At 37.6% G+C, this 22,696-nt stretch overlaps 1 protein-coding gene across 1 annotated transcript; it reads left to right on the top strand.

Annotated features, from left to right (window-relative positions):
- The first annotated feature begins 16,899 nt into the window (after nt 1–16,899).
- Nucleotides 16,900–22,173, top strand: LOC131073321 (high mobility group B protein 3). The gene is made up of 9 exons (XM_058009732.2): nt 16,900–17,151; nt 17,272–17,354; nt 18,608–18,656; nt 18,791–18,907; nt 18,987–19,035; nt 20,099–20,143; nt 21,344–21,430; nt 21,526–21,570; nt 21,659–22,173. The coding sequence occupies exons 1-9, from the start codon at nt 17,060–17,062 to the stop codon at nt 21,722–21,724; spliced, it is 633 nt and encodes a 210-aa protein (XP_057865715.1). The 5' UTR covers nt 16,900–17,059; the 3' UTR covers nt 21,725–22,173.
- Nucleotides 22,174–22,696: the final 523 nt, after the last annotated feature.

Below are 22,696 nucleotides of genomic sequence, written 5' to 3'. Positions count from 1 at the left end.
CCCTCCCCCTCTCCTTCTCTCCTTCTCTCCCTCTGTCCCTCTCCTTTTCCCAATCTCCCTCTCTCTCCCTCTCCCTCTCCCTCTCCCTTCCACTCTCCCTATCCCCCTCTCCCTTTCCCTCCCTCTCCCTCTCTCTCTTCATCTCCCCCTCTCCTTTTCCAAAACTTGCTTTCTCTCCCTCTCCTTTTCCCAATCTCCCTCTCTCTCCCTCTCCCTCTCCCTTCCTCTCTCCAATATCCCTCTCTCTCCCTCTCCCTCCCCCTCTCCTTTTCCCAATCTCGCTCTCTCCCTCTCCCTCTCCCTCTCTCCCTCCCCCTCTCCTTCTCCCCTTCTCTCCCTCTCCCCCTCTCCCTTTCCCCAATCTCCCTCTCCCCCTCTCCTTTCCCTAATCTCCCTCTCTCCCTCCCCCTCTCCTTCTCTCCTTCTCTCCCTCTCTCCCTCTCCTTTTCCCAATCTCCCTCTCTCTCCCTCTCCTTTTCCCAATCTCCCTCTCTCTCCCTCTCCCTCTCCCTCTCCCTCTCCCTCTCCCTTCCACTCTCCCTATCCCCCTCTCCCTTTCCCTCCCTCTCCCTCTCTCTCTTCATCTCCCCCTCTCTTTTTCCCAAACTTGCTTTCTCTCCCTCTCCCCCTCTCCTTTCCCCAATCTCCCTCTCTCTCCCTCTCCCTCTCCCCCTCTCCTTTTCCCAATCTCTCTCTCTCCCTCTCCCCCTCTCCTTTCCCCAATCTCCCTCTCTCCCTCCCCCTCTCCTTCTCTCCCTCTCCCCCTCTCCTTTCCCCAGTCTCTCCTTTTCCCAATCTCCCTCTCTCTCCCTCTCCCTCCCCCTCTCCCTTCCTCTCTCCCTATCCCCCTCTCCTTTTCCCTCCCTCTCCCTCCCTCTCTTCGTCTCCCCCTCTCCTTTTACCAATCTCGCTTTCTCTCCCTCTCCCCCTCTCCTTTCCCCAATCTCCTTCTCTCCCTCTCTCCCCCTCTCCTTTCCCCATTCTCCCTCTCTCCCTCTACCTGTCCTTCTCTCCCTCTCTCCCTCTCCCCCTCTCCTTTCCCCAATCTCCCTCTCTCCCTCCCCCTCTCCTTCTCTCCCTCTCTCCCTCTCCCGCTCTCCTTTCCCCAATCTCCCTCTCTCCCTCCCCCTCTCCTTTTACCAATCTCGCTCTATCCCTCTCCCTCTCTCCCTCTCCCCCTCTCCTTTTCCCAATCTCCCTCTCTCCCTCCCCCTCTCCTTCTCTCCCTCTCTCCCTCTCTCCCTCTCCCCCGCTCCTTTTCCCTCCCTCTCTCTCCCTCTCCCCCCCTCTCTCTCCCTCCCTCTCTCCCTCTCCCCCTCTCCTTTTCCTAGTTCTACATAGCCCGTACGGGTAGAACTAAGGCCAAAACTTCTAGTTCTACATAACCCGTACGGGTTATAAGAAATTGTGAACATTGACATATAAGGTTTCCATAACCCGTATGGGTTATGGGAAAATCTTTATATATTTTAGTCCCAACGGCCTAAAAAACAACATTGCAAGTTGTTTGAAGGCCCCACTGCTTTTGTACATGATTTTCTGGGACAGTAACATTCAGGTTTTCATATTCTTTTGTCACTTTTGCTTTGGAATGATTGATTTTTAAGTTATTTTATAATTGTTACTTTAGATAATAACAAAATCATGGTCATTTGTTGTTTTTTGCTTTGATTATGATTTATTTGTCTTGTATTTTGGTTTTTTTTGAAGTTATTTTATTATTGTTACTTTAGATTATAACAAAATGATGATCATTTGTTGTTTTTTTGCTATTTGATTGTGGATTGTCATCATGATGTTATGTGTAGGAAAATGGGAAAGAATAAGAGAGGAACAAATGAACAAAGAGAGGCAGCAAAGGAAAGACAAAGGGAGCATATGAAGAGATTACGTGAAGGTACGTCATCTAATGCACCTAATGAAAGTGATGAACATTCAACAATTGAAATTGATATGATTAATGCACCAAATCAAAATGATCAACATACACCAATTCAAATACATATGATGAATGCACCTAATGAATGCAATGAACATAGACCATTTGAAAATGATTCAGTGAATGCACATGTTAATGAAATTGAAGAAGATTTACCATTTGAATTTGATGTGATCAATGCACATAATGCACCTAATGAAAACGAAGAGCATGCACCAATCTTAACACCTCTTAGAATAATTCGTAGAAAACCAAAGTTCCTAATAGATATTGATGAAAATATTGTGAAGCCAATGCATGATAAAATTTCTGAAAGAACTTGTAGAAGAACGGTTAGAAGAATTTGGAATAACTATTTTGAAAACTTAAATCAAAGTGGAAGATGCCAATTAGTTGTTGAAATGATTAAAAATCTGAAATTTAAAGAGACAATGAAAATTTTGGGGTTAAGAACATTCGAAAATAATAGTGAAAGAACCATTGTGAGAAATATTTTTGATGCATACCAAGCCATTGGTTCAAAATCATGCACTAAAGATGCTAATGTTACTCGTTGTGTCCTCACATCAACCATAATGGGAAAGGAAATGAAAAAATCTCGTTTAATAAGCAAAACAAGCAAGTAATTAAGGATAAGTAGAACCACATTACACTATGCCTTAGAGAGGCGAGAGAAAATTGAGGATCCTAACAATAATTCTCTTTGGGCATTCTCCGGTAGACTCTCACGCAAGGACAAGGTTGTTGTTGATGCACTAAGAACGTTAATTGAGAGATTTTGGCATGGCAACACAAGGGTTTCACCAAACCAAAGAGATGTTGTTAGAAGGCGAATTGGAATTAGTAATCGTGAGCCACATCCAAAACACTATTTAGATACAACTCAAACACAATTTTATGAAAGGTATCTTCAAAGCTTTCCTCAGATTAAAATTAGTCAAAGATTTTTTGAGATGACAAAACCATTTTATGTTAAGATTAATCATGCACGTACTACATGTTGTTGTAGGGTCCATGTTGAATTTTCCATGCATTATGATATTTATCACTATATTTGTTGTACTTTGCACACTAATGATGTTTTGCAGGAATGTGGTCTACAAGCACCTCCTAAGTCACCAAGAGAATTTATTTAAAGTGTACTATGTAGACAAGATGACGGGTGCATTTATTATAAGATGATGTGTTTGAGAGGTTTTTGTCCTACACGTGGTGATTTGCAACAGTTGCATAGATGCCTACATCTGGATAGCACACATGAAATTGGTAAGGAACTAGTTTCTATTGGAAAATATAAGTCAGTAACATATGGTGTTAAGATGGAAAAGACTTAAAGAGGTGTGAGTTAGTGAAAAGGGATATATGCGTAGCTGATTTTATGAAGACGTTTCAAGAGAAACTAGTATATGAGTACATAGGTCACACACATAGAGCTAGATGGTTAGATGAGCAATTCAAGTTGTGTAAGGACACTTTCCCCCTCGGCACTATTGTCTCTGTCATTGATTTTGCTAAGAATTATACACTAAAGCCGCAAAATGAAGTACAATCTATGTATTACCACTCTACACAAGTTACAGTTTTTGTACACATAGCATTCATGCATGCACATGATAGCACCGAGGAGGACATAAAGGTTATAAGAGAATATCACTTCTATATCAGCGATGATCATACACATTCCTCAGAGTTTGTGCAAGGATGCTTTACAATCTTCTATGATAGTTTAAGGGAAAGAGATATAAGATACAACCAACACTTAATATGGTCTGACAATTGCACCGCACAATTCAAGAATGCAAGGATGTTCTACTGGTTGACTAGGATGCATGTGACAAGTGGTGTGCAAAATTTTTGGAATTTCATTGAGGTAGGGCATGGAAAGGGAGAGCATGATGGTGCGGGAGCATGTGTGAAAAGAGCTCTTAACAGAGAGGAATTGAAGTATGAAGGTGGTGCAATGTTAATAGATGCAAAAACAATTGTGCAATGGTGTAGCTCTACGATGAGACTAGGTAATGCAGATAAGTCTATGGTTTCTAGATATTTTTGGTTAATAAGTGAATCTAACATTGAAAGCTATCTAGATTGTTGTACACTTACTAGATCAAGTGGCATGCATTCATTTAGAAGTTCAAATGCAACATCACTAGTTATTTATACTAGACATATTGCATGCTTTTGCTCTTTATGTATGCATTTTTTGTGGGATGAATGTGAATCAAAAGAGTGGGTTGACCAATGGTCTTGTAGACCTTTGCAAACCCTAGATACATATCAACTTCCTAGAGCACTACAAATGAACCAGATTGAAGCATCAGTGGATTTTGACCATGTATCAGACATAGTTGAACCAGGTAAAGGGTTGCAATTTGCTATAATTTTAAGCTTAATTTATTAGTATTAACTTATGTTGATTTTGGTATTAACTTATATCCTTCTATTAAATGCAGGTCATGTATATGCAATTATTGCAGATGAGAACAATGAAGAAGGAAGAAATTACTTTTTGTGTCGTTGTATTGAGGCTAAAAAGAAATTGACTTCTACAGTGGTTATGGAGAGGGTATTGGGTACCCAATAGGATCCGTTGTTGTGATAGGGACATGGCTTAGAAGGTACCACGTTGTTGTGTTGAGTTGTATTGAGACCTCTTAAACTCATTTATTTAGTAGTCGTTGTATTGATTTTGGCATTATTCTTCTATAAAATGCAGGTACCCTATAAAAAATTCTAATACCTGGTTGTTTGAGGACTTTGAGACACATACACATATTCTTCATTACTCAAACCTTCTTGTTGCAACAAATATTCATTTGATTAAATATCGTGGTAGACCTCTTAACAAGGATTTGTAGAAAGTTTGTGAATCAGGCCACGAGGCAATACTTGAGACACTAAGGATTAGAGCTGATCCAAAAGGTTCACTTGATTGATTTTGGGCCATCTAGAAGAATAATTCTACAATATGGTAGAATAATTTTGACAATTTTATATATATCTTTTGTGAAACGTTGTAACTTCACTTTTTTGGATGTGCTCTACGTGCATATGAGCTGCAATATGCATATGAGCTATAATGTGCATATGTAGATGCCAAATTTTGTATATAAAAACATCAATGAGTTGTAATGTGCATATCTAGATGCTAAATTTTGTATAAAAAAACAACAATGAGTTGTAATGTGCATATCTAGATGCTAAGTTTTGTATAAAAAAACAACAACGAGTTGTAATTTACATATTTAGATGCAAAATTTTGTAAATATAAACAATAATGAGCTTGATCATTTATATAAGATGCCAAATTTTATATATGAAAGTGTCCATGGGGCTGATTTGCAAATTTTGAATATGAATATGCAATTTTTTTTCCAAGTGTTTTGGGAAAGTTTTGAGTTATTATTGAATTACCCGATTTGAAGGGCTAGTAGGAATAGTCTGAATCCGAGATAGGATTTTGGTAGGAAGCGATAACATGACCCCATAGATTCAAACGGATCGTCCATAAGTGTCACGGTCTCTGAGTTATGCTACGTCAAAGTTTGACCGTTTTTTCTGCTTTGAGCACTCAAGGGAAAATGTCGCTAAGAGGTGGTTCGTAACAATCAGACACCTTGAGGAGCGAGACAAGGGAACACCTAGTGTAAACCCGGCCACCTGGATGTGCTCGCGCTAATGGTTCGTTCCCATGACAAGCAAAACGAAAGATGCACTATTTTGCCACCTCTCACTGACAGTTTTTGATGCGACAAAAAAAAATCTCACCACAAGAAAACGGAATCGAGTTGCTCGAATCCAAGATAGGATTTTGTAGGTAGAAATAACACGACCCCATAGGTTCAATCGGATCATCTATAAGTTCCATGGTCTCCGAGTTACGCTACGTCAAAGTTTGACCATTTTTTCCGCTTTGAGCGCTCAAGGGAAAACGTCTCTACGAGGTGGCTTGTAACGATCAGACACCTTGGGGAGTGAGACAAGGGCACACCTAGTGTAAACCTGACCACCCAGACGCGCTCGCATTGATGGTTCATTCCCACAACAAGTAGAACGAAAGATGCACTATTTTGCCACCTCTCATTGACGGTTTTTTATGCGACAGAAAAAATCTCACCACAAGAAAATGGAATCGAGTTGCCCAAAACTGAGATAGGATTTTGTAGGCAGTGATAACACGACCCCATAGGTTCAAACAAATCATCCATAAGTGCCACGGTCTCCGAGTTACACTACGTCAAAGTTTGATCATTTTTTTTCGCTTTGAGCGCTCAAGGGAAAATGTCCCTACGAGGTGGCTCGTAACGATCGGATGTCTTGGGGATCGAGACAAGGGAACACCTAGTGTAAACCCAGCCACTCGAATGCGCTCACGCTGATGGTTCGTTCCCATGACAAGCAGAACGAAAGATGCACTATTTTGCCACCTCTCACTGACAATTTTTTATGCGAATCTCACCACAAGAAAATAGAATCGAGTTGCCCGAATCCGAGATAGGATTTTGTAGGCAGCGATAACACAACTCCATAGGTTCAAACAGATCATCCATAAGTGCCACGGTCTCCGAGTTACGCTACGTCAAAGTTTGACCATTTTTTCCACTTTGAGCACTCAAGGGAAAATGTCGCTACGAGGTGGCTCGTAATGATCAGACACCTTGGGGATCAAGATAAGGGCACACCTAGCGTAAACCTAGCCACCTAGACATGCTTACGTTGATGGTTCATTCCCATGACAAGCATAATGAAAGATGCACTATTTTGCCACCTCTCACTAACAGTTTTTTGTGCGATAGAAAAAATCTCACCACAAGAAAACGGAATCGAGTTGCCCAAAACCGAGATAGGATTTTGTAGGTAGCAATAACATGACCCCATACATTCAAACAGATCGTCCATAAGTGTCATGGTCTCCGAGTTACGCTACGTCAAAGTTTGACTATTTTTTCTGCTTTGAGCGCTCAAGGGAAAACGTCCCTACGAGGTGGCTCGTAATGATCGAACATCTTGGGGAGTGAGACAAGGGAACAACTAGTGTAAACCCAGCCACCCAGATGTGCTCATTCTGACGGTTCGTTCCCACGACAAGCAGAACGAAAGATGCACTATTTTGCTACCTCTCACTAACAGTTTTTGATGCGACAGAAAAAATCTCACCAAAAGAAAATGGAATCGAGTTGCCCGAATCCAAGATAGGATTTTGTAGGAAGCAATAACATGACCCCATAGGTTCAAACAGATCATCCATAAGTGCCACAGTCTCCGAGTTACGCTACGTCCAAGTTTGACCATTTTTTTCGCTTTAAGCGCTCAGGGGAAAACGTCGCTACGAGGTGGCTCGCAACGATCAGATGCCTTGGGGAGTGAGACATGGGCACTCATAGCGTAAAACTGGCCACCCGGATGCACTCGCGCTGACGGTTCATTCCCACAACAAGCAGAACAAAAGATGCACTATTTTGCCACCTCTCACTGACAGTTTTTGACAGTTTTTGATGCGACAGAAAAAATCTCACCACAAGAAAATGAAATTGAGTTTCCTGAATCCGAGATAGGATTTTGTAGGCAGCGATAACACAACCCCATAGGTTCAAATGGATCGTCCATAAGTGCCACAGTCTCCGAGTTAGGCTACGTCAAAGTTCAACCATTTTTTTCGCTTTGAGCATTCAAGGGAAAACGTCACTACGAGGTGGCTCGTAATGATCAAACGCCTTGGGGAGAAAGACAAGGGCACACCTAGCATAAACCAAGCCACCTAGATGTGCTTGTGCTAATGGTTCATTCCCACGACAAGTAGAATGAAAGATGCACTATTTTGCCACCTCTCACTAACAGTTTTTGACTGTTTTTGATGAGACAGAAAAAATCTCACCACAAGAAAATGGAATCGAGTTGCTCAAATCTGAGATAGGATTTTGTAGGCAGTGATAACACAACCCCATAGGTTCAAATGGATCATCCATAAGTGGCACGGTCTCCGAGTTATGAGACGTCAAAGTTTGATCATTTTTTCCACTTTGAGCGCTCAAGGGAAAACGTCGCTATGAGGTGGCTCGTAACGATCAGACACCTTGGGGAGCAAGATAAGGGAACACCTAGCATAAACCTAGCCACCTGGATGCGCTCACGCTGACGGTTGTTCCCATGATAAGCAGAACGAAAGATGCACTATTTTGCCACCTCTCACTGACAGCTTTTGACGGTTTTTGATGCGACAGAAAAAATCTCACCACAAGAAAACAGAATCGAGTTGCCCGAAACCAAGATAGGATTTTTTAGGCAGCAACAACATGACCCCATAGGTTCAAACAAATTGTCCATAAGTGCTTCAACTCTTCTTTTATAGGTGATGAAATGATGAACTTCACTCCATAAGCATGAAATGATGAACTTAAGCATAAATGTCTTAATTGGTTCTTGAAATGATGAACTTCACTCCATAAGCATGAGTTTATGAAATAATAACTTCACTCTAATCTCTTCATGCACGAAGGACTCAAAGCAAATTCACTCAATCAAAATACAAAATATCAACATTATTGGTATCAGTACTTGGGTATACACAATATGAGCAATAGATAGTTTAAAAGTATACACCATATGAGTTACAAGTAATGAACAAATTGGATCACATTTCAAGACATATACACAACTAACAAATTTGATCACATTTCAATAGAAAATAACTAAGTTTCAGGAATATCATGTTTCATATATATCAATGAACAAATTGGATTGAATATCAAGTTTCATATATATCAAAATGAACAATAATCGTGTACATATATCAAAAAATGGCATAGATGCCAAATCAATAATAGTTACAAAAATGTGGCATGTGCCATGTCTGTCAAAGTCGATATATACATATACAAATGTCGAATATATAAAAAATTGGCCCTTCAATGACCACAACTATAACTATATGTCTCTATCGGTATCTATGACTATGGTGGATCATCAAAATCGAGCCTCTTCGAAGCAGTACGTGGCTCTGCAAGTGATTACACAAGGACAATTCAAATGTCTAATCAGATATATTTTCTCAATATAACTTCAAAATAACTAAATACTGAACTCTAAATTGTTTGAAGTTGAAATGTTGATTACCTTATCTCTGTCTTCTGTAATTCAGTGAGGCTGAGGATCCGTGGGATGTCCTGCAAGAGGTTGTAACTGGTAAAACAACATTAATACATGTTAATGACATATATGTCAAATAACACATAATAACTAAAAATGAATAGACTAAAAAACTAAAGCATACCGGAGCCTCAAATGGATGTGCTATGGTCATAGAAGGCAAAGTCACTGATGAATCAGTTACGACCATTTCCTATATCCATGGTAAGTGATCCAAAAGGAGTTAACGAGACGGTTTCAACTCCGTTGTGCACTTAGTGAAAAGGAGTTGATCTAAGACAGACATACCTTTTGCCTTGGTCGTGTTGGATCCCATAATATACGTGTAGGACTTCTACTGAAATGGAATGGTAGAATAACAGTAGGAAGTTTGGAAGGGGCCTGTAATAGTTTAAAGACAATCATACAAGTTAATAACCCAAAGTTGTTGATAAACTAGATAAAACAAATATTTTTAACATATGTAGAAAAAATGCACACCGAAGACTCGTATAGTTCTCCTCTAACCTTAGGAGGCCTAGTCGAATCTGATGCAGCTATTACCATTTCTTGTATGAAAAATGATAACATATGATATAGACATAAAAGGATTTAGTTATTTCGAACAAGCAAGAATGCAATCCAAAGTGAATATGAAGATATCACCTCTTCCCTCTGCTGAACCTCATCAACATCAGGTGCATTCATTAATTTCGTAAACCCCATATGTTTCTGTATATAGAATAAATAAATTAAGTGCATTTATCAATATCTACATATGCATGTTTAATCATAATACATTTCAACAATTGAATTTAAATTGTAGTGAATTACCTTTTGTCGTTTGGGTGTCCGAGAGGATATCTTTTTCTGCCTCGGAGTGCTAGAGGATGGCTTTCTCACATGAGATTTCCTCGAGGCAGGTGGGGTAAACTAATGGAAAAAAATTAACATAAGGGAACAGAGCATGTATTTAATATATCACTTAAGTAACAAATATATAAATCTAAATGGTACTGCATAACTATCTTGGCCAAAGTCAATGGCTGAAAGCATGATATCATCAAGTTGGGACATCTCAGCCACTGATAAGCCCTACAAAATATCAAGTAATGATACATATAATTAAAAAAATATATTTTGAATCCAATGTATTATTATATTTTTAACAAATTTACAAATCTTTACCTCTGGTGGCGAAACTACTCGTGACCGTGGAGTCGACTGAATAGTATGTGGTGTACTCCCACCACCTGTTGCACCCTGCAATGCATTTTATTTATATGTCACTTTAAATTGTTCTAAAAATAAAAATTCATTTTTTTTTATAAGATTTAGTCACTTAATTGATAACATGTCATAAATAGAATTAAACGCACTTGTGTCTGATAGAGAGGGTACAAAATATTGAGTAGTTCATCGGTGAGGGCCACATCCTCTGCAGTCAAAGCATGGCATCTACTCCCGCAACATGTACACGAATGAGATGTCCCACCATCCTCATCCGCGTCAGTGTCTACACTAGAACATACACCCTGGCAGGTGGGGCACATATGTTGAATGGGCTGGCTCGTGCCAAATGATGCATGAGGTGCTGTTGAGGAAGGAGATGTTGCTGATGAAGGAGGTGTCACTGATGAAGGAGGTGTTGCAGGTGCTGGTACATCCTCTTCTTCGACCAGCTGTGTGCCATGCTGAACAATAACATCGGTCAATGATGCAGCTGCCTGAAGAGTTTGTAATTCCATAGACTCCTTCAAGGATATAGGGACAGTGACATGAACCATGGGTTTAGGAGCTGTACGCCTCCTACGTTGTGGATCTACCACCCTATGGGCCTTAGGTTTATCCTGTGTAGAGCCTCTCCCTCTACCCTGAAATTGTCGGATGTCAAAGTAATTCGGCTTCTCGCCGAGGATAAACTCACAATACAACTTTCTCAAAAAATATAGAGGCACCTCCCAATTATTACAAGGTGGTTGGTCAAAGACATATACCACCTATCCCAAAAAGCATCTTTCAACCTAGCATGAACACACCAATGTATAGGAAACCGAGTCGTATTTAGTTCTAGGTTGTTACTGGTAACAGGATCGATGAAAAGAGCACATATGTCAGCTTTAACTATGCCCTTTTTCTTCACTTGATCATATGACAACCCATCCTCATAAAATGTTCGACATCTATCCCTCCATGAACCCCATTTCGTAACCTCCCTAGATACCTCATTTGCACTATTAGCCATTGTTTCTAGTGTTCTGGCAAGGGTTGAGTGGTGCTCAAGACTAGAGGTCCTCAACCTATTCACCAATATAGAAATTTGGCCACTATTTTGTGTAAGGCGATTGATGAGATTCTCTTGTGTGGCATCTACATGATCTAATGGAGGACGTGGAGGGTTTTGGGGTGGTGATGGTTGTTGAGGAGCATAATTTTCAAGATTTTGAGGGTTTTCTTGTTGCTCTTATGCAATGTTAATAGGGTTTTCTTGTGTTGCTTGTGCAGAAGGAGGTCTTTGTTGTCTATTTCATTTTTGGGGATTGCTTGAAGAATCTAACATCAAATTAATAAAAACAAAACTTAAATCAATTAAAAAACCCTAATTTAATTAAAATGCAAAGAAAAATAATCAAACAAATCAAATCTTACGTGTTCGATGGGGTGCCATTGTTGAAAATTGCTTTCGATGATGGGAAAATAAAAAATTGTTGCAAACCCATGCGGGTTCGATGTTTTTTTTGGCTTCTCCTTGTTGCTGTTCCACAAGTTTTAGTGTTGAAAATGGCCAAAACCCATGGCCTAAACAAAAGAAATATGTTTCTCAAAACCCATATGGGTTTTGAGAAACTTTAAATTTTTTTATTTTAAAAAAATGTTCCTCAAAACCCGTACGAGTTTTGAGGAACTTTTGGTTTTTTTAATTGTTTTTTCTCTAGGCTTGGTGTTACCAAGCCTAGCACATTTTTGAAATTTTAGAACCCTCACGGGTTCTAAATTTTTTTTTTTTTTTTGGGCATGTGGCCACTTTTCTGTTCACCATCTTGGTGCACTTACCCGTCTATTCCAAATTAGTTTGGTTGGGCAGTTTTGTTTTGCAATAGCCGCTTTCTTAAGTTTATAACCCAAGCTTACCTTGTATTTTCTATCTTTAGATCCACACCATCTGATAACGTCCTCATTTCCTGAGGGTATGGTAATTTGGTCCCTTAAGATGTTCTTTAGAAGATCCTTCTACTCCTGCCTAATATTAAGATTGTCCATAGACCGACAAACCCAAGTTTTCACTCTAATATGGTTAATTATATAGCCATAGTTATAAAAATTTCTCCCCATTATCTTACTATAACCTCATTGACTTCTTCTAGGTTATGGTTGTGGTTGAGAATATTCCCAACCCCCCTAAGAGTCATTCCAAAAGGAAGCATTTTGACCATTTCCTACTCCCATTAATTTGTTTTGCTAATGATGTCTTTGCATTCCACCACATAGTTCTAGATCGTCGAGCCCCTTGGCGGGTTTAGCGTTGTGAGTATCCTTTTAGGTTTATCAGAGTCCAAGTATTTATTTCTAAGAATCCTAGCCGATTTATGTTCACCATTGTTGCATAGTGCCCATACCAACTTATCCCCCATGGCAAGATTCATAATGGATAGTTGACTGACTCCATTTCCACTTGCATCCTTAGGAAGATAGACTTTGTTCCAAGCAACTAAAGGCAACTTATTTTGTTCTCCCACACCATTTTAAAAGATTAGATCCTCCTTCACAACCTTTGGGATTTAAGACAAGTGATGGAGAAACCAAGAATAAGTGAACATATTTAATCACGACGAGTCTCCCTACAGAGGACAACCACTTTCCTTTCCAAATTTTTATTTTATTTTTGCACCTACTAGTCAATTTCTCCAAATAATTTATTTTGTTAGATCCCACATATAGAGGAGTTCCTAGAAATCATCCTGGAAAGCACAAGGGCTTCACTGGCTAGGCAATATTATATCACGTGCATTCATATTGGGGGGTTTAATATCCAAAAAACGAGGGTGTGATATATTGCCTATCGGTGAAAATAGGGTTTTTTTAATTCCGACTATGAAAAATACAATATTTGGTGAAAATAGGGGGATTTTAATTCAGGGTGTGTATTGGGAGGGGGTGACAAAAAAGGAGTTTAGGGCAATATTCAAAAAAAATAGGGGGATTCTTTAGTATGTCATGAAGGCACGTGCTATAAACTAGGTTCACTAAGTGAAGCCCCCATGCTGGTAAGTTGACAACTCTTATATTTAGAATCCTCGATAGTTCTCTTTGCAATTTGGGTTGGGTGTTATGGAAGAACACTTCAAATTTTTGCCAATTTATGCTTCAACCTAATGCCATACAATATTCATCTAGACATGTTTTGATTGCTCTCACTTCTCTCTTATTGGATTCATTGAAGAGTATAGTGTTGTTTGAAAATTGTAGATGAGTAGTATATTCAACTCCAGTTGCCACATTCATCCCATGCCATGTGTCTTCATGACACATTTTTCCAAATGTCCTGCCTAGTGCTTCTACCATAATAATGAAGAGAAAGAAGGGTCTCCCTATCGAATGCCTTTGGTAGAGGGAACAAATCTATGAGCAACACCATTCATTAGTATTGAGAATTTGGGCATCGCTAGACAACTGATCCAATTTATCGATCTATCGCCAAAGAAATTTTTTCCAAGGACTTCTATTAGGATTTGCCTATCAACTAGGTAATAGGCCTTTAGGATATCCAATTTTAGGATCATGCAAGAATCCCTAGATTGTTTTGTTGAATGTAATGTTTTATGAGCAGTGATGATCCCTTCTACAATGGACCTTCCAGGGGCAAAACCACTCTATTCATCTGATATGAGGTTGTTGAGAACCAATTTAAGTCTATTTGCTATGACTTTGGTCACAATCTTGTAGAACTTGTTGCATAAAGCGATAGGCTTGAAATCTCCCATCTCCTATGGACAACACTTCTTCAGGATTAGAGCAAGAAAAGTGTGATTTAAGGCCACTGGGCAACATAGTCATCTTCCTTGATTCTTCAACTGCCAAAACCAAGTCTCGACCAACAATATCCCAATATGCTTGGAAGAAAGTAGCAAGAAAGCCATCCGGTCTTGAAGCCTTGTCTGGGTTGAGTTATAAAGTAGCCTCCTTGACTTCCTCCATATCTACTTTTTGAAATAGTATCTTACTCTACTCATCATTTATAATTGATGGGATAAAGTCTAGGATTTTGTCTCTAATTTTCCTATTTATCTGTGTGTCTTTGTTTAATATAGATTCAAAAAAATACACCGCCTCTTTGTTGAATTCCTCTGTATTTTGAGTCATTCTCCCATCCATTTTCTTGATTTTTGAAATCCTCTTCTTGCTTCTTTGAAAGAATTTAGTGTTTCCGTCCCTTCCTTTAACCAAATTTCTTTGGATTTTTGTCTCCAATGAATCTCTTCTCTTTTCAGAATTTCACTGAATTCTTTCTTCAAAGCTTTCTCTCTCAAAATCCACATTGCCCATACCTTCTTGAACATTTTTTTCATTTAAAGCCACAAGCTTTGCTTCTACTCTTTTCTTTTCTGCAAATATTCTTAAAGTGTTCTTGATTCCACTCTTTGAGTTTAGTCTTGATGTAATTTAGTTAAATGGGGCGGGGGAGCCTAGAGCAAGGGAAATTAAGGGTTTTTTTTTTGCAAGAGTAAACTCAAGGAGTGGAATCAAGAACACTTTAAGGGGGTTTTCACAAGACTTACCTTTAGATTCTTCAAGCTTGTTTGAAGGACAACCAACTTTTGTGTTGTTCATTTTTCTTCTCCATTCCCCGTTGGAGCGAAAAGGTTAAAAAGACCCTTTAGCTCTTTGGTTGTTCGACATATCTACTATGGGGATTGTCGTTTGCCTGAACCACCCACACCTTCCTTTCTTGATTCCTTTGTTTTGTAAAAATTCCATGACGCGCTTTGTGGAGTTGCTATCTTTCATTTTAGTCCTTTGGTATATTGTTCTTTGCGTTTGTAGCCATGGAGGGCTAGATCTTCTTTTCTTCATTGTGTTGTTCTATAGTTCTGTCCTCTGCCTTGTGTTTGAGGGATTCTATTGTCAAAGCCATTGTTACCTGCTAATTGGCAATCTGATCTTTGCCAATCTTGATCAGGGGGGGCACATTTGTCTACCCATCTTCCATCCTCGAAAACCCATTGGAGAATATGTGTCATTTGGATATTTCGGTTTGAATTTTGTTGCATCCATCCACTCAAACTTTCTCCTCTGCAAGCATTGAAACCGTGTTGAATTCCTATGAACACTCCAAAATTTGGTGACCTCCACTTTTCCTTCGATGCTTACTGTCAGATGAGCTCCATAGGGTAGGTGTCTTCTGTATCTTGAGCCCATTCTCCTGCCTTCCTGATGACACCTTCACACCCGCTCACCCGCTCTACTTCGCTCCCACTAAACTGCACCATATTTTTCATTGTTTTAATAATTATTCAAAATGATTTTTTTATCAGTAAAGGGCCTCGAAATAATTTTTTTAATTAAAAAGTTTAAATGTTATTAATGCATAGTTTTATCTTTACTTTCTAAAATATTATAAATTATGTATATAGCTAAATCTATTCATACCTAATCACTTGACTTTACCTTATCATAGCCATTAATTAAATAGATTTATCGTTCATTTTTATCCTCACTTCAATCATATAATTATTTATTATTTATTTAATTTATCTATCTTTCATCTTGATCTCTTGCTTAATTAAATAAGTATTTATTATTTAATTAATTAACTTAACATTCACCTTTATTCCCCATTTTAATCAAATAAATAATCAAATAAATATTTATATTCTTTATTAATTCATCCTCCCACATCACCCTTCTTCAATTTTTTTTTTTAACTTGCGAGCACAACAACCCAACGAAGGCACAAAGCCTGCAAGTACAATGGCCCGACAAGGGTTTGAACCTTGGTGGCTGCTACACCAACAAAGTGACTTAATCGCGACACTACGCCCCAATGGGCACCCTTCTCCAATAATTAATTAAACATTTATATTATTATTTAGAGTTATAAGACTAATCAAAACCTTCATTAGATTCATTGAATCTAGACAATTGTCACAAAAGTCAAACTAACTTTGCATCTCATATATTGATTTCATACTCTCTCCAAATCTCAACCATTCACATTAAAATATGTTCTAATCAAATCCTAAATATAACCCTTTATCTCTCATGTGACATTTGTCGCATGGTTACAAATGAAAATGATAATGGAAATAAATTATTCCACGATATTGTTGAATATGGATCTAGTTGATAGATGACTTATAGTACTATGGGACTAACCATACTTCTCGTAGAAGACACCAAATTGTGTTACAAATGAGCCATACATACCCTATGCTTAGAGAATATGAACTTGTGACCTCTTCTAAAAAATACAAACTCTCCAACACTAAACTAACTTAAATGTATCACATTATCTTTGATCTAAAAGAGAAAAAAAAAGAATTTAAGGGAAAGTATTGTGTATGCTTCTATATTATATTTTTTCACCAAAATATTTAACTTATTACTTCCTATTATCATTTTAATTAATGTGCATACATTTGATTCGATTAGCTCAAATTAATTTAGAGAAAGTTTAATTTCCTTAATAGATATTTGTGTCGTCAAAAGATGTAGCTATCATACCTATGACCCATTAAAAAACATTCCCAACTAGAAACCTAGGACCCTAGAATCATGGTCATTTATGTCGGCCTTTTCGCGGGAGATTTTAAAATTCATACAACTCATATTTTTTCTTAATATCACCCTCTTTGCATTTAGGCTATCCAATCTAGTCAAACGCCTGTGTCTTTTGGTTTAGCCTTCTACTTCTATAGATCATCTTGAGCTGTTTTTTCGTATCACTGGAATAGGTTTTACCGAATGCACAAAGGGAGTCTTGGCAGTTGAGTAGAAATGGTGGGCACTGCTCCAAGAGCCAGAAAAAGGGTGGGTGCCAAACCTGTCTCACTCAAACGAGGAGAGAATGGCAGTGGCTTTACAAATTGGTAAGTTCCCCTGCCGCCAATCCCACATTTTACCTTCATCGATCCTTTTGGTGATACATATTGTATATCTCTTGGAGGATTATCTGGTAGGAGTTGCTGAATGTGTTATTCTTTGTGCAGTAAAAAATGTAGGAAGGCTGTCCCTGTTGGGGCTCTAGATGTGCATGATTGCAAGCTGGATGTCAAGATAAAATTGGCTTTGGGTAAGCCTAGATATCAATGCTGCCCATGTTTTTATTTTGGAAATCAAGAAACTAATTTATGTTTTTTGTGTCTCTGAATTTGATTCCATGTGGGTGCTACTGATGGATCTGTAATCTAGGATGTTTCTGGGTATCAATGTTGCTTCTTGCTTTGTATGTTGGCTGCTTATACCGCTGTCCCTGATTTCTTCGCTCTGGGGAGTTAACCTGCATGCAGCCCTGATACTTGAACTAGGGGCAGGGGCAGTAAACTCCTGCAGATTTACCACTGGACCATAGCTTTACTGACTATTAGTGTCTGATTTCTTCGCTCTGGGGAGTTAACCTGCATGCAGCCCTGATACTTGAACTAGGGGCAGGGGCAGTAAACTCCTGCAGATTTACCACTGGACCATAGCTTTACTGACTATTAGTGTCCCTAGAATTAGACCACAATCCCTTGGACATCAGCTTTTTAACTTCATGGTAGAATACTGTCAAAGCGAAGTGGAGGAAATGAGATAAGTAGTCTAAGGGACTGATATCACATCTTTAGCCATCTTCAAGTGTTTTTCTATGTCAATTTTTCAATTGTAAATCTTTATCAAGAAACCAGTAGTATTGTGGAGTCTCGCTTCCTCAAAAATTTGGTTTAGACAATCCTCCTTCAAATTGTTCTCATATATATCATAAATTTTTTGGTTAAGCAGCACATTCAAAGATAAAATGCCATTCAGTTCAACTACCCCTTTGCTGTAGAAAGTACACGTTCTTTCTTTCCAAATTCCTTTGGAGACTGTCCATCTACCTATTTCACACCATAGATGATCAGACCCAGTCTAGCTGCCCCACTAACAATCTAGCCTTACCCTTAATTGCCACCCACAACTAATCTTTTTAATCAAGTTCCCATGTGAGATCTTCAACATAATGAACTTTTCTTGACCAATTTGCTTTGTTGACATGACAACCTGTAATTTTTCTAACACAAATCTTTTATATCTTCATTAGTGTTGGGGCATTTTTCCAATTTGCTTTGTCGACATGACAACCTGTAATTTTTCTAACACTAAGGTAGCTTCTGCAAACTGGGATTCATGTATACTTGATGTAATTAAACCTATATTATATATTCATTTGAAAAAATATAAGGGGCTGAGCATTGCATTCGTTTCAGACTTCAACTAGATTGCTAGGTGTTTAATTTTTAACAATTCAAGACATGCATTTTTCATAGCCATACTAATGTTCTGTTTTTCTGATCATGATTGCAGAATGCCACCATCACCCAAATAGATCTACCGATAAGGACCTATCTCAATTGTGATTTTCTGTACCCCTTTTTATGTTTTTTTCTTAAAAATGTGTTAATCTAGGTTTAGTTTCATTAGTATTTTTAATAGTCTTATTCTGGGTTTAGTTTCATTAATATTTTTAATACTCTTACTGTCATGCAGGAGAAGAAAAAAACGAAAAAACAAGGAAGCAGAAGATGCCAAGACTTCAAGGATGACCAAAAAGCCGAGGGCCCCACAGGCGCCGAAGAACCCTCAGACAGCATTTTCTATTTTCATGTAAGGTTCAAAATTTGTAGTGTTTTCCAGAGTAAAATTAGGGTTTATGATTTCTTACTTTGAAAGTCTTTCATGGCAGGAGCAACTTCAGAACAAAATTTAAGGAGGGTAATGCCGATTTGAAAGAGGTATTCAAACCTTAACTCTGCTATTTGATTTGATTTTTCAGTTTTCATCATATCCCCTACTATACAAAAAGGGCAACAAGTGACTTTGTATGGTAAAACAATAATAGAAAATTATTACTAGGAAACTCTGTAAATTGTGTACTTAGAAATAAAGCCATCTAAAATCCATAAAAGGAAGGGAATTCAGGCCGTGTCTTCAGTGGAATAACAAGAAATGACATAATCTGCATAGATGTTGAAACAAAATCTAGGCTAATATTTGTTATTCCTTACTAGTTGTTCAATCTTTGGCGTTTATTCTCTTTGTCATTGTTTTCAAGTTATGGATAAGTGGAGAAAACTTTCTTTCTAGGTTCTGGGGGTTTTAAGCATAGTTATCAAATCTGATTGTTTTTGGTTCAAATCTGGTTTATGCCAGATTTTTTGGATCAGTTTTATTTGTCCAATTTCGTCTGGATTTTACCCTTCTTTTGAAAATTTTAGATTTCTGAATTTCTTTGGCCTCAAACAATTCCAATTTTTCAAATCTGGTAACCATGATTTTAAGATGTATGTTAGCAATATTGATAATAGGTAGGTCCTTTATTGTGAGTTCTAAAGTTTATAGTATATAAGTTTTCACCTCTTTTCAGGTTTAGGGCTTTAGGTTAGATGTTGGGTTGAAGATGGTTTAGTTTGGTGCAATGGCAAAAGGGATGACACTATTATTATGAGGTGTCTTTTCTGTGAATAGATATGTTTGTCCTTTAAGCTCATTATTTCTGTACGTTGGTAGGTTAGGGATGAATGAATTTTCGGCAAAGAAAATATGGGTTGATTGATATGATCGTGCATTACATATTTAGCAGATCAAAAATCAAGAGGCTATAAAATCAAACAAATTTACAGATACATAAACATTCTTCTTGTCTGTGAAAGGGATTTAAAGCTACAAACAAAGCATATAGAATCAACAGAGGTTAGAGGCTTATTCAGGAGAAAAAAGTGTTTTTAAATGTTAGAAAAACTGCCAGTTTCATGTTGTTTTCTCTGCACAAACTGAAGTATGCACTCTTTCATGCAGGTAAATAAACAAGGGACTGAGAAATGGAAGTCAATGACAGAAGAGGTAAGTTTAAATTTGTATCGAGTGGACATCAAATATGTTTAACCTAAAACTATATGGATAGTATAATATGTGGCAATAATTTTGGCAGTTTATAAGGTTTGAACCTGATCTTTGCCAATTGTATGGTTTTCTTAGACTATGGCCCCATGAGGGGACACTAAGTAAATTTTGTAAGCTCAGTTGTATAAGGTTTGAATCAGATCTTTGTCAATTTTATGGTTTTCGTAGACTATGGCCCCATGGGGGGGACACTGACTAATATTTTTAAGCTGGTAATGCTGACAAAAGTTTGAAGCCTTTTTAAAGAAAATGATCTATTGTTTTTTTTTTTTTTTTTCAATTATGAATTTTGTGGTGAGAAATAATAGAAGCCATGTATAAACATACTGTCCAGATCTTCCAAAATAATAGAAGCCATGTATAAACATACTGTCCAGATCTTCCAAAATTTAAGATCCCAATAATTTTTAATGTCAGAGACAAAAGTACTCAAATTGGTGAGGGAAATGCTAGACATCTATTAAGCACCTACTAGCACTTACTAAAACCTTAGATATCCGTAGGTGCTGTTGAGATTTTTAAGATTATTCTAAAGTGGATGGTCATAAATTTTGTATGCAGTTTAAGCTTAAAAGTTTAAACCTCATGTTTATGGAAGTTCCCAGTCTCATGAATTTGATTCAAGAATAATAAATATAATATTATAAAATAATAAAAAAATTAATTAATAAAAATTGAAAAATTTGAGATGATTGATAAGTGGTAAGATAAAAGATTAAGTTGGTGGAGCAATTTTTAGACATCCATGTTTTCCACCCAAATCTGTAATCTTAAAAAATAAACTGTTATTTTAAAAAAAAGATTTCAATTAATCCTGTAGCAATTTTTTTATTTTTACTTTTATTTTTTGCTTATGAGATTTCTTGGTCCTCAGAACCCTAACATTAATGGAAAAAAGAAGGGCTCCTATTTTGTTGGGGAGATTTAGTTTTTTTTTTCCTGTATTGTTTCAATTGCATGAGCTGGCCTGAGAGGAAAAATAGGAGTTGGTGCCCCCTCCACTGAACTGCATTCTAAATATCTTGAGAACGCTTTTTAGTTTGCATGGTTGAAAAACTTTAGCTCTTAAAGTCATTTTAGTGGGTTTTGTCTTGCTTGGTTAAATAAAATTCTCTGATGTCCTCAACATCTTGGTTGTAGGATAAACAACCTTACAATGAGAGGGCTGATGAACTAAGAATGGAATATGAGCGTGCCCTGGCTAAGTATCATAAAGAACTCCGCCAGGTGGGCTTGGTTTCTACGGTGAAATAACAATACCGCATCTACTTTTAAGATCAATGAATGACCAATCATTTTGAATCTATATCTTTGTGATACAGTTTAACGAAGAGGGTGACTCGGCGGAAGTTGGCATTATTGATATGGTTAGTTAACATCCTAGTTTAAACCTTGTACATTTTAAGAATTTTCTCATTGATTTCAGAAGCTCACGATGAACTGAATGAATTACAGGCTTATTACGAATCGCCATATGAGGACGAGTATTCTTACGATGGGCCAGATAGTGATGAGGATTAGTCATCTAAGGGTGACTTGCACTATTAGCTTGCACAATACTTTTTTGCTGTGTATAATTTTTGTTCATTCATGCGGGGTTATTTTTTCACAATCCAGTGTGGCTAAACGATGCTTCTTTTTGTATATGAATCGATTGATACAATGACACCACTGTTCTTATTCATAAATGATTATTGTATATTCGACAAAACAAGAAATGATCGAGAGTGTAAGTAGATAAACACCAGCAGATGCTTGATTTCTGCCAGATATGTATGTATCAATTTTGGGGGCCCTGAGCTGGTGAAAGGATTGCAATTTGGATGGCATTTTGGTATTCCTGACATGGAAATATTTGGAGTAAGACTGTAGAGGCATGCTCATGCACTTCGAACTCAATCAGATAATGTCTAACTGATCATAAACAATGTAAGTGTGGGAATTTTATATTACTTGCGGTTGATATTGTGTCTTGAACTTGCCATGAATTGATGATCCCCACTGTGATATGTATAATAATAATTAGCTTTTGTTCACTAACATGGTTTGCTTTGTAAAATTATTATGACTGGATCTGAAGAGTTAAACGATTGGATTCTTTTTAAAAATTGTAGGTAAGATGAATATAGCAATAGTACAATTAATTTAATTAAGAGTTGTGATGTATATTATATGGGGAAAATTAGAAATATGAAAATTAATTGAACGGACAATTGATTTTAACAGTTGATAGATAAATGTCTGTTGTTTTGATAATCATTTTTGAATCTTAGTTTACTGTTCTTTAATATTTGAAGTTTTAGAAATAGAATGATAAAATTTCAGCTTAGTTGTTTTCAGAAATTTGTTTTTTTAGTGCATATGTGATTGATTTTTGTAACTGTGGTACTTGTAGTAAAGTTTTGCTTGGTGTTTGTTTTTGCAATTAGGAATTAGCTGTTAGAAAAGCATATTCGGAACTTGTTATGGTAATGGAGAATCTTTAAGACTTCT

The sequence above is a fragment of the Cryptomeria japonica genome, chromosome 10 (genome assembly GCF_030272615.1).
Source record: "Cryptomeria japonica chromosome 10, Sugi_1.0, whole genome shotgun sequence".
NCBI classification, from domain to species: domain Eukaryota; kingdom Viridiplantae; phylum Streptophyta; class Pinopsida; order Cupressales; family Cupressaceae; genus Cryptomeria; species Cryptomeria japonica.
This window is presented reverse-complemented; position numbering and strand designations above follow the sequence as displayed.

Excerpts from the sequence above, each read along its gene's own strand:
- LOC131073321 (XM_058009732.2), top strand. The coding sequence starts at position 17,060 with ATGGTGGGCACTGCTCCAAGAGCCAGAAAAAGGGTGGGTGCCAAACCT. Across the intron at positions 17,355-18,607 it reads CAAGATAAAATTGGCTTTGG|AATGCCACCATCACCCAAAT; the intron begins GTAAGCCTAGAT and ends TCATGATTGCAG. Across the intron at positions 19,036-20,098 it reads GTAATGCCGATTTGAAAGAG|GTAAATAAACAAGGGACTGA; the intron begins GTATTCAAACCT and ends TCTTTCATGCAG.